Raw genomic sequence first — 16105 nt, 5'->3', positions numbered from 1 at the left:
TTATTTCGACCGCAGATATCTCGGTCTGATTCGCTTCGCGTCGCGCGCGATTATCATCCATATGGCCCAGATAATTAAAAAAAATCTAGTGAAATCTTCAATTAAATTCTACTTCATAATTATCCGTAGTGTATTTAAATAAAAATAAATCCGATGAGAATTCTAAGTTTAATTACTGAGAAGTCTCTTCTATAGACATGACCTTTTGCGCTTGAGATATTTTACTTAAATGCTTATGCTACTTGAAGACTATCCTATTCTTAAGTGTCCTGGATATATGTACGTATTTCATTCTAGAGTAAAAGCTCGACGACGACGCGACAGGTTTCCAATACGAGGTACGGCTTCAACGTGCGAAGCCTTGAAAATGTGACATACCTCTGCGGATGACAGTTCACAAATATTGATGAGGAATACTCGAGTGTCATTCCTCGTAGCATTCTGACAGTCGTTTGATACAGATCGTTGTACACTCTCTTCATCCTATTAAAGTGTCATTTCTGACTATATATTATATCGCAATTGAAATCATTCTCTCTTATGTCCATTTTTAGTAATATCCGTATGTCTAACAATTTTTATATAATCGTTCATCAATCATATAACACATATACTCTATAACATATATTGTTCTTAATAATGATATACAACATTTCCATTTGTAATTAAAATTAAATCAAAGTGTTGTAGAGGCAACGTAACTTTTTCGACGCTTTCATTTGTATTGAGATCATCGTTACGCATTTTTCCGCGTTTACTTCGCGCGACAGCACGTTTTTTTTATCTTGCTAGATCGCGAGGAAAGTTTTGTCTGTCCGACAAGTGCCAGTTTTCCCTTGGCAAGAAATGCGAATGGCTGAGGAATCGAGTACTCGACCCGATTTTCATCCGTCGCGAGGGCAGGCACCTGTCTACCCATGAAGGTGGTGTTTACTCTCTCACACTCATACTACGCATTCTGATTTCGTAAGTGACGTTCGCGATGGGGACAACTGTCATTTAGATTGCAGTGCGCATGCAGTGGGTTATGAGAATCTTGTATCAACAGGAAGCACACGAGCAAATGTCATTATGCTTCGAAATTACAACATGCATATAAAATATCTCTTTTACGAACATACATAAAACAAACATATGTTTATATACATAGATATTTTTGCAGCTCTTTTTTATATTCTATTCTCAAAATATCGCAAATATAATTTGTATTAGAAATACATTATCGCTGACAGTCATTAATATTATTTATCAATGTGTCTGTAAAAGACAACTTCTTGTAATTTTGTTTTTATGATTTAACTGCATTAAAATTCGTGGACTACACATTTACAATAGCTGCATGCTAAGTACCATGGGAAAATAGTGAGATATTTGACCGTTCCTACTTATAGCAATCCGTTGGGCAGCTACTGGCTGCTCATAACAGTACTCTTCATTCTTCGATGTTGAGTAGGCGGAGGTACATTGGCCGCAAAAGTGGTTTCCTCGAAGATGAGGTTGAAAACCGTAGCTCGCCATGCAAGACCAAGATCGGGAAATGTGAACAAATCTTGTGATAAAGTCATAACTAGATTTTATACTTGTGATTTTCTGAGAAAGTGTCTATCATTTAATGGTACTATCGGAGATAGGATTTTTTTAAGGATAGAAAATAAATTTCCCAACAAAAAATATACGTACACAAATAGAACTCTTTCAACTTTCCGTTTTGCTTTTATCGAAAATTACTTAACGCAACTGACCGTTTCTTTACTGATCTTTTGAACTCTGTATTTAAAAGAAGTTAGCAATGTATACGGATAATGTATACATGTTTCTTTTATGCGCTATTCATAAGTCACAAAGCGCTTTTCGAAATCGCAAGTGAGCCAAGGTTACTCCGACATACCGAATGACACGAAGTTTTGCTCATCGCATTTACGCAAATCGTACTTGTTCTTGCAATGGGTAAAGACACGCGTTGTAAGTCGTCGGCGCTAGGCCTCGTCCGTTACTACTGCAAACGTTGCTTAATGGACTTATAATAGATTCAGCGGAAAAGTTCCATTTCTGCCTTATGAGCGTCGTCAGCCTTGCGTCTTCCGCAGTCACCGTTTCGTCACGTCCGTCGCGGAAACTCAGAAAAACAAAATTGCACGTTTGTAGTACTCCGACGTGAAAGAAAAAAAAGCAATGTTATTCACAGAAACGTATCATCGCAAAGTGCTGCGAGTAAATGTGAGTAAAGACGCTTTCACTTCTCGCGTCTGCGACTGTCGCGTCAAACATTTCCACGTGGAACAGTTTCGTCTACGCCGACTAATTAACTTTTCATGTCTCGCGCTTTTTGATGCACATCCGGATCGGTATCCCACGCCTTTCAGAAACCTGGTATAATCTTGAGAAGCGTAAGCTTAATACCACGCGATCGTATGGATATATATGTTGCACGCGTAGGTGTGCTGTGGCCCAAGATTCAGTCTAACAGATATCGATATGTGTTTGCATAACATCTGCCGCGTTATGTGCAATACCATTCCGTATGAAAACAATAGACCACGTGAGATCGATTATACAACACCATCTAATGATACTATTCCATGGGATTTTCAGTTATGAAAAGCGAATTGTTCAACGAAGGAAAATATCATGCGTTGGAGTTCTTCTGGGCACCTCGGTTTTATAGGTCGTAACTTTCTTTTACCCGCAAATTTAATATACACAATTGATGTTCCCCTTACCTAATCTTTGAATCACAAAGAAAATGATTAAATATTAAATACGCACTCGCGCGCAATTGGATGCAATTTAGATGCAGGATACAGTTTAGTTGTGATGGCGCCTAATTACTCAGATGATATCATATGATTCGATTGATTCTTCCGGTGCATTGCTAATTTCAATGTTTAAGTTGAACGATCAGAACAGATGTCTGAATTTATAATTTATCGTCGCCGATAAGTATCTTTCGACGTTGTGACGTATAAATGCGCGTTCTATAAAATTAGTTGGAACTAACAAACGTCGCTTGCGGCTTATAGGCTGGCTTTCGTTCCGCCGGGCGCGAGACGATTCGCTCGAGCGAATAAACTATCGCTATGCCGCGCCGTATAAATACGACCGAATATGTAAATTGTACAACTGCTACTACGAGCTTGTAGTGTTTTCTCCTTTTTCCTCTTTCTCCCTCGCGGTTAATTCGCGCACGTACACCGGCGGGCAGGAATATACGTGCGCGTAGTCGAACTCGGCCTCGAGTTAATTATCAGGGTGTCGTAATGACCGATCGCCTTTCCCGACCGATCGGTGTCTATTGATCGTAGATCTGCCCTAATGAATACGACACCGCGCATGCAACCGTATCGATGTATCGATGTTCGCTATGTAGTCTATCGAGCGAGGACGCATATTTACGAACGATATAGTACGAGGCTTATGCACAATCGTTCGCGTTCCACAAAATCGCCTTGTTTCTTAATATCAATGAAAGCACGCCGTTAGTCGTCGTACAATTAAATTGTCGGACAGACTACGGTCCATTTAACGCTACAAATGCTTCAAAGCATTTTTTGATTGACCAATTAGTAAAATTCTGTCTTCTGATTGGTCAGTCAAATGCTTCGAAGCGTTTGTAGCGCCAAGTGGATAGCATCTACAGGAAGAACATGATGCTCTATTTGTAACCGTGACATATGGATGTTGTGTGCGTATCTACAAAAATCTAACAAATATTATAAAGCTTTATGCTGAAAAGGAAAACCTTTTCTATCTTGATCTTAATTAAAACGACTCGTGATTCACTCACATAATTAAGATACCGAACAAAATGTACAGCATTTTATTTATGATGGCGGTATGCACGTCGTTGCACGTATTTATAAATGTTATAGCTGTACGTATACCGAACACTTGAGTGAATCATATCAATATCGCAAACGGAAAACACTCCTATCGAACTTTATAAAATATTGACGCATATTTCTGTGAGTATATCAACACGCGGTGTAATTAATTTTCATAAAGAGGAGTACAAATATACATCCGGTATAAAATTTCTATAGAGATTACTAAACGAAGAACGATGTTACGGAATGTTGTTTAACCGCGACGTCCACGAAACGTACACGTACGGGTAAATAGTCAGACTATTATTTGTGAATCATAGCAAACGATTGAGAGAAAAATCTTCTTATCGCGTTTCGCGGTATATCTTGGCGAATATATCACTACTTTTAGACGATAGCACTTGAAGATGCGAAATTACTTTTAAAAACGTTTATTGCAGGCGTATTGGGAGTTCCTTATCGAGTCCTCTCTAAACGCCGGATGAATGTATTGATAAACACTTAGCCATTTATCTGGCATACAAAGTCGTTAGGGCAATACGAGACGGCGCGAAGTGCTAGGGCGAATACAACATCGCCATCAATTATTGTGATATACTAGTACATAAACTGACTACCGGTCAGCCGGTATTCTCTCATCCCAGCATAATAAATTACTCGCGTTATATCTTGCGGCTATGCCATCGTTAGGTGCGTACTTTTATCATTCGTGTAAAATAATTATTATAAATATTAATACATATTTTTTTAATAGTAGTAAGTAAATATTTATTTATAGTAATTAGTTTACTTATAGTACTATTAAAAAAATAGTTATAACAATTTAATAAATTTTTTTAAAATGAAATCAAATTAATAGCTTTTGTATAAAATAAATATAATATGTTTACATTTAGTAAATATATATTTAGAACTATTCGAACAAATATTCACTATAATTTAACATTCTTTTAATGTAATACTTATTCCCGTTGAATGCGCCAGCGCAAAATTTGATGCGATCGCTCGCTGTATTTATCCAGTGCGTTAACATCACTGATACAGCGGTTAGAGATAATAAAAACGTAAAGAACACGGTGATTTTTACACAAGGGAGTGCCGGAGGAACATATTTTTGTTGTCGGGAAAGTCGCGAAATATAATATTCGCAATATGCACGACACACGTTTATTTTTCTTCTTCCGTTGTTTGTACGCGCATTTTATCTTAAATGATGACTATCTCTCTCCATGTTCAATCGGCCATGAAAAAAAAGAAGTACGTATCGCGAAAGGCGTTCGGGGCATGTACACGATTACATATGAGCGTTATTCGATGTAACTTTTAAGGCCCCATGTTCGCGTGCGCTACTCATTGCTCTTCGTCGGACAGGATCGTTACTTATTTTACGAATGAGCCTCATTACAACCGACAGTTTAAAATTGTGGGGTATATACAATCCAGCGAGGCAAGTACTTGTGAGATACATTTTTTTCGATTGATTTCGCAAAAGTATCGCACGAAATAACCGCGCATTAATATTTGTATACATATATTTAGACATATCGCCGTAAATTATGGTATATTAAATAATCATAAAAAAATAACGATTTTTATCTATAAACGGTTCTTATATAGCCATACTGTGCAGGTATATCAAATTACAAAATATGTATATGTCATGTACATTTTTTATGAATAGCATATCATAAAAATTCCATTACGCTGCAGTTAATGCTGATAAAAGCTTATTTTGCTTGAGTCATATTTCGGCATTGTAAAAGCGTCTCTCGTTACACTTTGCGAATTGCGATTATTTAAATCATAATAGATTACACATATCACACTGCCGTAAAAAAATGACATAAGAAAAAATTTTTAATTGTTGAAGAAAGAGGAAAGAAAATTATACATTTTTAAATTAATTATTTATCACGGCAATATTAAATGTAAGTCGACTAAGAACTAATTACAAGTTGCTTGTTTCAAGTTCTCTATAAGTAATGTAGAAATTTAATTTTGTGTTATGATGTAATAGTCCTACAAGTTACTCCTATTTTAATTTATGTTATTTTTTCCATATATTATTTTTCTTTGAGAAATATTTGAATTCAACTTGCATGTTACTTTTTCTGATTGAAGACCGATGTATCCAGAACACAATTCGCATATAACAGGAAATTCAAGAAGTTTCAACTTATGTCATTTTTTTGCGGGAATGCTATATGTCATTTCATGAATATTGAAATTGCAATGTCACGTGTCAGATTATCATATTGGTTTTATCGCATTCGTGAAACGATTTCTTTATTGCGCCGAGAATAACGTGCTAGAATACGATTTTACGATAGACTCTCCGCGTGATTAGAATTCGGACACGAATTTTACTTTTGGCCTTTCTCTCCTAACTGTTTTGTTACGGTAAAAACTTTCATTTCCCTCTTAGACATGCGAGACAAGAAAGAATAAAATTTAAGCAATGTAAGCCGGAGCAATTTGCGCAAAAGCGATCACGTCAGTCTTCAAGGATGCAAACAGGGCGCTTTTGAAGTTGGGTGACCGAGTCGAAATAAGTTTCTTCGTGCCGCAAATCTTAAAGTGTCGCCCTTCTACTCAACCGAGAAAAGATTGATGCACTCACGCGCGATCATGGGAGATTATTCTACCATTTAGTTTTTTTTTTTTTTGATCGAGATAACAACAAAGAGAACATCTAAAGCTGTCTGTTAAGAATAATAATTTCGACGTTTTAGTGACACGACTTTGTAAACCCATGGGCAAGATCTGACATTATGTGTTACGTCGTCATAAATATGGACGGGCTTAAATCGAGCACAATGAACATAAGGACGATATCGCGACAGAGACGGCATTTCAATGTCGTGATCCGATTAAAGAAGAAAAATCAGTGCCACACAACCGGGCATGCTTCGGATTAAGTCGAGGGGACCTTCGATCGTATGCTCAAAAATGATAAACGTCGAGGCTATGCAGCAATGTCAGTGTCGCGAATATTAGTCTCGCTTCGATGATCTCTATCTTCCGTAGTAAGAACGAAACGCTCGTCAGGGTAGATCGCGTCTCGCGTGCTCATAACTTCTACTTACACAAGACAGAACAGGAAAATAGATTCGCGACAGAAAGAGAGAGAAGGAGAAAGAAAAAGAGAGGTACTCTTGTATTATTTCATATTTTATAGCTACATTGTCGCGTCTTGAAGAAAATCATATTAAGGCATGACCGAGTTGATTTTGAAGCGATGTGTTGAAATCACACAGTGTATTCAGATATATAAATAATATTACATTTAAATTTATGTAAAGAGCGTCATTACGATAATCGCATCATTAACGCGAAGATACTTTGCCGGTATAGTTATGCTTCCACGGAATGTTGCAACCGTTTCAAGGTAAGTAAGAATTCTTGCGGTTGCTTATGAAAGATACAGAAGCCCGTGAGAAACTAATAGAACCGTAAAGGTATGCTGAGGAATTAAAATTCATAACACAATAGTAGTCATTCGATCTCGATTAAACTGTTTTCGCCGCTAACTTCTATATATGAATCTCAATGTAGTCATATTTATGACCGACGATTAATCAACGTTATTACACAATTAATCACTGAAGATGTGTTGTTACAATTGCGTAAATCTATATGGACAATAAAGCGATCTTATGTCAGATATCTCTTGGAAATTCCTTTTTGATTTGTTAAATTACACTCGCGCGTTTATCTTCGTTTACGTGCATTGAATCGTAAGACATGTATAACAAAATATTTTGTATAAGGTAATTATATTACAATGGAAATGTTAGATATACGCGCACGTGTATAACAGCCGTGGAATTTACCTGCTCTATTGACGATATTTTATATAATTGCATGCTTAAAAATATTTCTTATTTAACATTTTGTTAGCGAACGATGTAACATTTTATCTGCAATTATTCATTCAACCTAAGAATAGGTATTCTGGAAATATATAATGTGAATAGCTTTACTCGATTCCATTTATCACGTCTAACATTTGAGATTTAATGAGATTTAAATGTACGACACACACTGTCTAACATCCACGTGACATGTATACGCGCGTGTCTATTTTCCTTGAATTTCTACTTGATGCAATTGTGCATGAGAATTAATTGTTGTAAAAATAACATCATAAGATGCGTCGTATTTCGAATTGTGATAAAACAAAAAGCAATATAAACGGCAACTATAAACGGAAACTTGTCAATAAATCTTCCTAACAACTCTATACGCACTAAGACTGCATTCCTATGAAGTTGTCACTATTGGTTTAGAAAGAGTGAAATAGATTTAATCATATCTCTTTCTTTCTTGAGTGTTAAGTTAAAAAGAGATACTGATGAAGAAAAAGATATGCTCAATTCTTTTTAACGAAGCACAGCTATTAAAATATGCGAACAATTAATTTACTATTATAAAATCAGATAACTTTGAGTATTAACATATTCAACAAAATCGTAATCATATGTTCTTTATATATCTTATCGAAAGATAAGATATTTCTATTTTTAAAAATTACGTATTATCGACATTATCATTGATTGAATTGCTCATGCATTTATTATATGAAAATATTTTTTTTTTGTTTCAGAAGCCAGTCTAAGGCTTCCTACTTGGCTTACAGACGAGAGCGTGGTGCTCCCGATAGCGAGGGCAGTTACAAAAGAACTATGTCGCCAACCTCACGCATGGACGATTGGCCGCCTCCGAGGGATCATGACGATCCCGTACTTTTACGTGTCACACCGCATCATCCATTACAACAGCATCATCACCATCACAATAATCATCATCAACAGCAACCTTCTGATCTCTCCAAGTCATACAGCGTGGATGCTCTTCATCATCGATTAGAGGAGAGGTATTCTCAACAACAGCAACATTCGGCAGAGGTGGTCAGTAAACTCTCGCACGATCTCAACAAAAAGCTCCAAGCTAACGATGTACGGTCTCGCACTAATGAAAATAACAACAACGACAACCTCGAGGATCGGCATCACCATCATCATTATCAAGAAAAAAGGCATCCAGAAAAAAGACATGACTATGAGCAACGTAGAGAAAGACTATCGCCGCAAAGTGTGGAGGTTCTTAATGATAGGAACAGGCAGCTAGAGCGGGAACGTCGGAAGTTGGCAGCGAGCTGCGAGCCCCTACCTCAAAATAGAGAGGTGAGATTATCTCCGTATATTTACCTTCACGTAATAGCGATATTTACGTGTTTTTCGCGTCTCAACGGTCTACCTATTTTTACACCTGTAAATATAGTAGTGTCAAGGACGCGTAAATTCAGTTTACGCTTCCCTAGCATTCAATTTCTTGCCGAGCTCGCATAACGTGCTCGTCACTTTACTTTGGCATTTACTTCGTATTATCATTATTCTAACAATCTAACATTCGCTTCAGTTTACATGCTTCAAACGATTATGTGCTTTAAATTAACTTTTTAAAATATTTCACTCGTCTTTATTTTACTAATTGTGCTATTTGTTTTTGAACTTTCCGCGAAATAATTTACCAGACTCGAACGTTTACTTCCAGAAGCAGCTACGAGAAATCAGTGGTCCGCTTCCAATTACCGGCGACGATTTCTTCCGCGATAGAAGCGCTACGATCGAGATGACCTCGCAGAATATTGAATTATTAAATCGCCGTAATGAAAAGAGGATGAGTGGTGTATCAACATCAAATAGCACGATATCTACGTACTCTATCAGCACTACAACGTCGTCAGTCGCCACGAATTACGATAATGGTTGGGCTAGAAAACACGAAACACAGAACTCGATAGAAGCTACCCTCTTTTCCGACAGACCACCACCACCGACAAGTTCACCACCGAGATCACCGAATAATGTTGAAACCAGTAGTCCACGAGGAGCTGTTCCGAGACGATCAGGAAGTTGCTCGAGCACCTCTTCCTCAGGAAGATCGATAGATGCTCGCGTATCGCCTCGAGCTTTACTATCCAGATCGTCTCCTAAAAGTTCTCTCGATTCTCTCACGCGGAACGAAGCTCGGATAGAATATACTTCTAACAGAAAAGTCTCTAGCCCGACTCAAACGGATAATACAGGTTCCTGGAACAGATCTAACTCGCCAAGCCGGCTGAGTCAAACAAGCGATACGGAATCGCGAATTGAAAGACTTTCCGCGTCTTCGAAATTTAGAACTGGCGGCAGATCGTCCACGTCTTCGATCTCAAGCGTTTCCAAAGCATCCTCTTCCTCCTCACCGAGGAATTCGCCGGTGGAGGAGGACAAGTCGTCACCGAGATCGTCGCTTTGCGTGTCGCCCCAGCCGGGTATAGAAGGACTAACGTTAGTGCAACGTACCGAAGTCGTGCTTCGGGTAAACGCGGCCACCAGCGACGCTGCTTCGCAAACTGATATCTTGGAGGACACGGAGCAAGATTGCATCAACAAAATTCAGCGGCCACTTCCGGAATCTAGGAAGAAATTACCAGAGGAAATCGAGTGCGAAGAACTCAGCAAGGATCTAGCCAGTCAACTCAGCCCCAACGACAAGCTGGTGCCCATACTCGGTGAGTATACTTTTTATCGTTATCTTCATCGTTCTGTTTCAATTGCATGAGTAATGGTTTTTGAAGAGCATCGTTCATCTGCTGAGTTTATTATTTGCTCTACGTCACCATTAATACACGCCAATGGAATTGATTCAATTAGATATGTTATTCAATTTTTAAATGACATTCGCTAACGCAGACATATATATGATCGTTACACTTACTCTGTCGCACGCTTATTTTACGCACACACGTGTTACATACGTTAACGTTAGCCTTGCTTGAACGTGCGGATAGTGTATACATAGGTATACACTCGCGAGTGCGCGCGCGCAATTATCATCTGGGACACGGTAGAGCCAAGCATTCGAGGGCAATAACCCTCTGTTTTAATAAGCGCTAATTTAATCAACGACATGACACTACCTTATTCAATTATATGCCGTCGTCGCGATATTCGATGCAATCCCTTGTCGTATTATGGCTTCCATAATAGGACGCGGAGATCCCTGGAGCGTGAAACGAAGTGTGCGAGGAGGGAAACGCGCGTACCGAGAACGCCTGATGATGTCCCTTTTTTTTTGCTTCTTATCAGTTCCAGCGCCGGAGCACAAGAAACCCACCGACTACGTTTCCGGCCTGTTCAGGGCGGAGGCGACCTTGCAGCCACGAACAAGGCGACGGCTCTCCCTGGAAGAGTCAACGGCCTCCTGCAGCGACGACGCGGACGTGGACGATAAAAAGTGAGCTCTTCTTATTCTCTTTTCTTCTTCTTCGTTTTTTTTTTTCGGCTGAAGTTCACTTAATTAAGGCGTATTTATGAGGCAGCTCATGCCGCGCCGATATCACGCGCGTTGTCTTCATCCAACTGCATCGCAAGGGTCAGCAAGATTGTTGTTCACGGGCAAGGCAGATAAGACAACGTAAATATAGACCAAATGCGATAATTGATAGTTTTCACGTGCTCGCGAGCATTGGATTACGTGCTATTAATCAACTTGAATGCCTTGGAATCCGAAGGCGTTCATTACAAGTGGAAAAAAATTCGCGATTCTCTTTACTTGACTTAATTGGTCGACGCGTACGTCTAGGAAGAACCGTATAATTTTAATAAACAAGTGGAAATTCTTTTTGCTCAATTTTGCCGACTGTCATTTAAATTTCTTCAAGCACACATTCGCTCTCTGTGTGGTCGCTACTGCAGATAAAATAAACCTGCGTCGATCTTTTTGGAAGGACGCCAGACATACGTTTATGCTGTTCACACGATATTTCATGTGAAAAGAAGGCGGCACACGTCCGAAAATATCTTATTTAGCCAGACGCGTGTAGAGACTCTTTATTATCCGACGAACGATTATTTATGTGAGCGTAGACGACAAAATTCCTGACAGACGTCACTAATGAACATTCATTGTAATGAATCTAATTGTTATCTTTCAACGATCATAAGCGTCTGAATTTAACAAATCGTTAGCAACAACAGACGGGAATGTCTTGTACAAACAAACAAGTGCAGATGGATTTCTTCTTCACTTTGTAACATTATCTTTAACATTCTTGCTTCCGTTATTTCCTTTGTCTGAGATGTCTTACGCACAATCGTATCGCAAAATATTGAAACGTTTCTTTTTATATTCAGTATTTCTAGATATTGTTAGATTTGACCATATATTATCGCATCCAGTGCATTTCATGGTTACTGTCTATTGTTATTTATTTGTATGACATTGCGGCTCTTCCCTTTTTCGTCGATCCGATCTGTCTTGCGCACTCACGGACAATACTTCCTCCATGCTCAAAGAGAAAGTGCCACAGCATCGAGGTTCTTACGTAATCCGCCATAAATGATATTGTCAAGTACTACTCAGTGCCTGTTCTCTACGCATCATATTATTTGCCAGTCTTCAACATATGGCTGAAAGTGACGCATCGACTAGCAAAGTGTTCGGCGTGCTTACGACAAGTCGTACGGGAAATGGAAATGAGTCCTCCAGAAAAGTAGATACAACTTTTGTTTTTATTATATTTGAACGTTAAAGTGGTAGGCGCGCTAAGTGCCATCGAAAATCCGTGGGCTACGTAACAATTTGTAAATTAAAATTTCATGCGAAGACTATGTTCAAGAATATGGTAAAATTTTTACCAATGGTTTAAGAGTCGGCCAAAAATCGTGAGGGAGAAACCGGCGTGTTACGTTAAATTAGTTTTAGCTATACGGCGAACTTTCTACCATATTTTACGGCCAAAGGAAAGAAAAATCGACACTTTCAAAAGCAATTTTAGATAGCAATAAAATCGCGACAATTTCGTTCGGACGTACCCGGTATACACATGCAAATAATGATTGAAGAGATAATTACATTGGAATTCACTTCCGCTTCTTAGTCGCGGTATTTCGTTTTTAACTGATCTCGAAAGTAACTTCCAGTAAATCACACAATTGAATAACTTTTTTTTTTAATAATATGCAGTCCGATATAACTCGCTTTCCTTTCTTTACGCTACTCGCTTCACTTTCTCCTCTTCCATAGACTCACAACTAGACATATAAGATCATACGTGTGTCATTTAACTGATAACAATCGCGGCTGGATTATGGATTACGGATTATGAACTAACATTTCGTTGAGCGTTTTCCATCCATAAATTTGAAAATCTGTTGAATATCACGTGTATGACTTTATTGTTCATCATTGAGGTTGATTACGAAAATAAACCGCGAATTCTACGCTGCAAAATATTCTTCTGCATCCACTCACAAATCATTCTGTTTCCCCTGCCTCGCCTCGGAAACGTGGAGATTAATTCAATCGTGACTCACGTTCATTGACGCAATTTCTTGCCTTCTCGCAATGATGACAATTACATAGGAATATCTCTACATAAATACCGCGAGAGAGACAGAGAGGAGTACGGTCCGGTTTAGTCCGTATTAACCAACCGGAGGTGTAATCATCATAATAAATTCATTTCAGACACGAAACGATACCTTCAGCTCCCGTCACGCCACTGTCGACCGATTCTATTAGCCCCCTATCCCTCACTTCAGCTTATTTCACGACATCCGAGGGAAAGGCGAGGTTCCTGACGAGATACTCGCGGGACGTCACGGCGGAGGGATTAGCACATCAAGAGGATGCGCCAGTGGTTGTACCAACGAATAGCCTTGACCTTAGGCAGAAAAAGGTACTTCGCAAACTGGAGCATAATTAAACGCTTGTAGGATGTACTATAATTAACTCTACGGTTGCTTACGACTAAATTTGATCGGTATGTGGTCGCGGAGCTCCTAAGCGGAGAGATAATAATGATTATGCAGAGATAAGACGATAATAAGTATCGTTTCATCTAGCCTCCGAGTACAATCTGGTCTTATGTAAAATGTAATTGCCGCACTTTGGAATTTCTACTCTTATCATATATCTTTAAGCCTGGACTGTTACCTAACTAGTCGTTCGCATAGCAAATTATTACTTCTATTAGACATCTCCGTGTTTTCTTGGTCTGTTCCTATAGTATCATATCGACTCATGCGTGTTATTCTAGAACTATGAATGATTTTTTCAGGAGGAGCTGATGATGCGCCTCGACAGGAAGCTGGTGGTTCTCAGGGCTGAGCAGGAGGCCGTAAGAGAAGAAGGTGAAGTGAACGAGACTCTGGGTGCACGAGTCGCCGCTCGCGTTTCCGCTGTGGCTCGTCCGCCGGAAGCGTCCAAGTATCGGAATCACGTAGAGGAAGTCGGCAAGATTACGAGTCTTCTTCTCGGTCTCAGTGGCAGATTGGCTCGCGCTGAGAATGCCCTTTATGGAATGCCGGCCGACCATGCAGAGAGAGTAAGTATGAAACTTCTTGTTTTTTTGCAAGCGCTCTTCAGTAGCCAATTAAAATTGATTATACGTGGGATATAATTACGATACATCATAATCCAGTATAAATGTTTGATAATAGATCATGTAATACATCGAACCGAATTATCGCATATAAAAATGTGTAAAAATAAATGTAATTGTAATTACAAGCAATAACGAATTTTTATTCTGATATTTAATAAAGTTGTTCAAATTGCTTATCTGTCTGTTATTGATATGTGTATTCTCTAAATTCTTTAGAGTGGAATCTCACTCTAAAGAATGAAAATTAAGTCGATTGAAAAAGAGTGGCTCAATTTTCAACTTTTAAGAGTGAGATTTTACTCTTCAGAATGACAATTCCCTCTAAAAATTTTAGAGACTACTTATTTTATATGTTGTAAATTTTCAAGCATTGCGGTTTTTAAACGACGTATATGTATACAATTATAAATTTACATTAATTTCGTTATTCTACAGAAAATTTTGGAGAGCAAACGGGACAAGCTAATGGATCAGTTAGAAGAAGCGAAGATTCTGAAGAACAATATCGATAAACGTAGCGTAAATATGTCGGTGATCCTAGCAAAGTACCTGAATGAAGAAGAATTTGCTGACTACCAGCATTTCATCAACATGAAGGCGAAACTGATAGTGGACGGTCGCGAAATACAGGACAAGGTGAAGCTTGGCGAGGAGCAACTAGCTGCGTTGAAAGAGGCAATTGACTAGTCGTAATGAGGGACTTACATGCTAAGTTATTATGAAATCGATTCTTAAATAACCGCGCATTTCCAGGCGTGAACAATGGTGTTCCGCATAATGAGTTAAGCTGACTCGAAAAATATAAGTTAATAGAGGTGAAAAGTTAAGGGGACACACAAAAGAGAAACAAAATAGAAAGAAATATGTACATCTTTTATCTTAAATTAATTAATTTTCAATTATATATATATATTATTTATAAAAAATATAAAAATTATGTTTATTTAATATTATTATTTTTTATTATTTTTTATTTGCTGGCAATTGTTAAAAACAAATTTTTTTAAATTACTTTAAGAATTCTTCGCAATTCATTGAATATATTTGAAAATTTAATTTTAAAAACATCAAATTCCGATAAAAAATCACATTCCGTATAAATTTAGATAATGTTAGAAAAATACTGAGTAATTTAAAGCATGAAGTAATACGGAAATTGAATGCATAAAATTTTCTTTACATATAAAATAAAAACGGGTTAAAATTGATGTCCTCACGATCCAATTGTGATCTTGAAACCTTAAGTGCCTAGTCTTTGTTAAGCTTGCATCAATTTTGTCGTGTTCCCCCGGTAATCCACAGAGAGAAAACAATATATCACTTATACATTGCATGGCATGTTAGAAAAAAATCAGGAGATGTTACGATATAAGAGACAAAGGTTTCTTAAATTGCTTTTTAAGAGAAATTAAAATTATGCGCTAGAACGATGTCATCAATTACAGAAATACATTTGTACATATAAGTATCAAGAACAATGCGTAGTCCCGAATAAGGAAAGCCAGAACGTACGTAAACGAAAAATAAGAATGGTCGATTAAGAACGTTAATGTTGCGTAAGAAATAATACGGCTAGTGATACATATATATGTAAACCATATATATATATATGTATGTATTATTTTCGTGTACCGATCGACGCTAATAATTATTTTGCGTGGAACGTATTTGAAAATTATTGAAATCAAAATTTTAATATATTTTCTAAATATATCTATATTCTATGGATATATGTATGTGTGTATGTATTTTCATACGCGAGTTGTATTTAGAAATGCGTTGATAACGCCGTGCAGTATAAACCCGATGCGATATTCGCCCGTATATACGCAACTAATGGACG

The 16105-nt window shown here is 37.9% G+C and overlaps 1 protein-coding gene across 1 annotated transcript in view; it reads left to right on the top strand.

The window, feature by feature from the left end:
* The window catches only part of Shrm (shroom), a 119903-nt gene extending 104798 nt beyond the window's left edge, over window positions 1-15105 (top strand). Inside the window, exons 8-13 of the mRNA XM_018461490.1 lie at window positions 8431-9010; window positions 9381-10383; window positions 10961-11108; window positions 13344-13554; window positions 13936-14202; window positions 14698-15105. Coding sequence (XP_018316992.1) covers window positions 8431-9010; window positions 9381-10383; window positions 10961-11108; window positions 13344-13554; window positions 13936-14202; window positions 14698-14949 — 2461 coding nt within the window. The 3' untranslated portion in view covers window positions 14950-15105. The remainder of the gene's footprint in view (window positions 1-8430; window positions 9011-9380; window positions 10384-10960; window positions 11109-13343; window positions 13555-13935; window positions 14203-14697) is intronic.
* The last annotated feature ends 1000 nt before the right edge of the window (window positions 15106-16105 follow it).

The sequence above is a fragment of the Mycetomoellerius zeteki genome, unplaced genomic scaffold, assembly GCF_001594055.1.
Source record: "Mycetomoellerius zeteki isolate Tzet28-1 unplaced genomic scaffold, Tzet1.0 scaffold122, whole genome shotgun sequence".
Classification (NCBI taxonomy): domain Eukaryota; kingdom Metazoa; phylum Arthropoda; class Insecta; order Hymenoptera; family Formicidae; genus Mycetomoellerius; species Mycetomoellerius zeteki.
The sequence above is the reverse complement of the archived record's forward strand: the minus strand, read 5'-3'. Positions and strand labels throughout refer to the sequence as shown.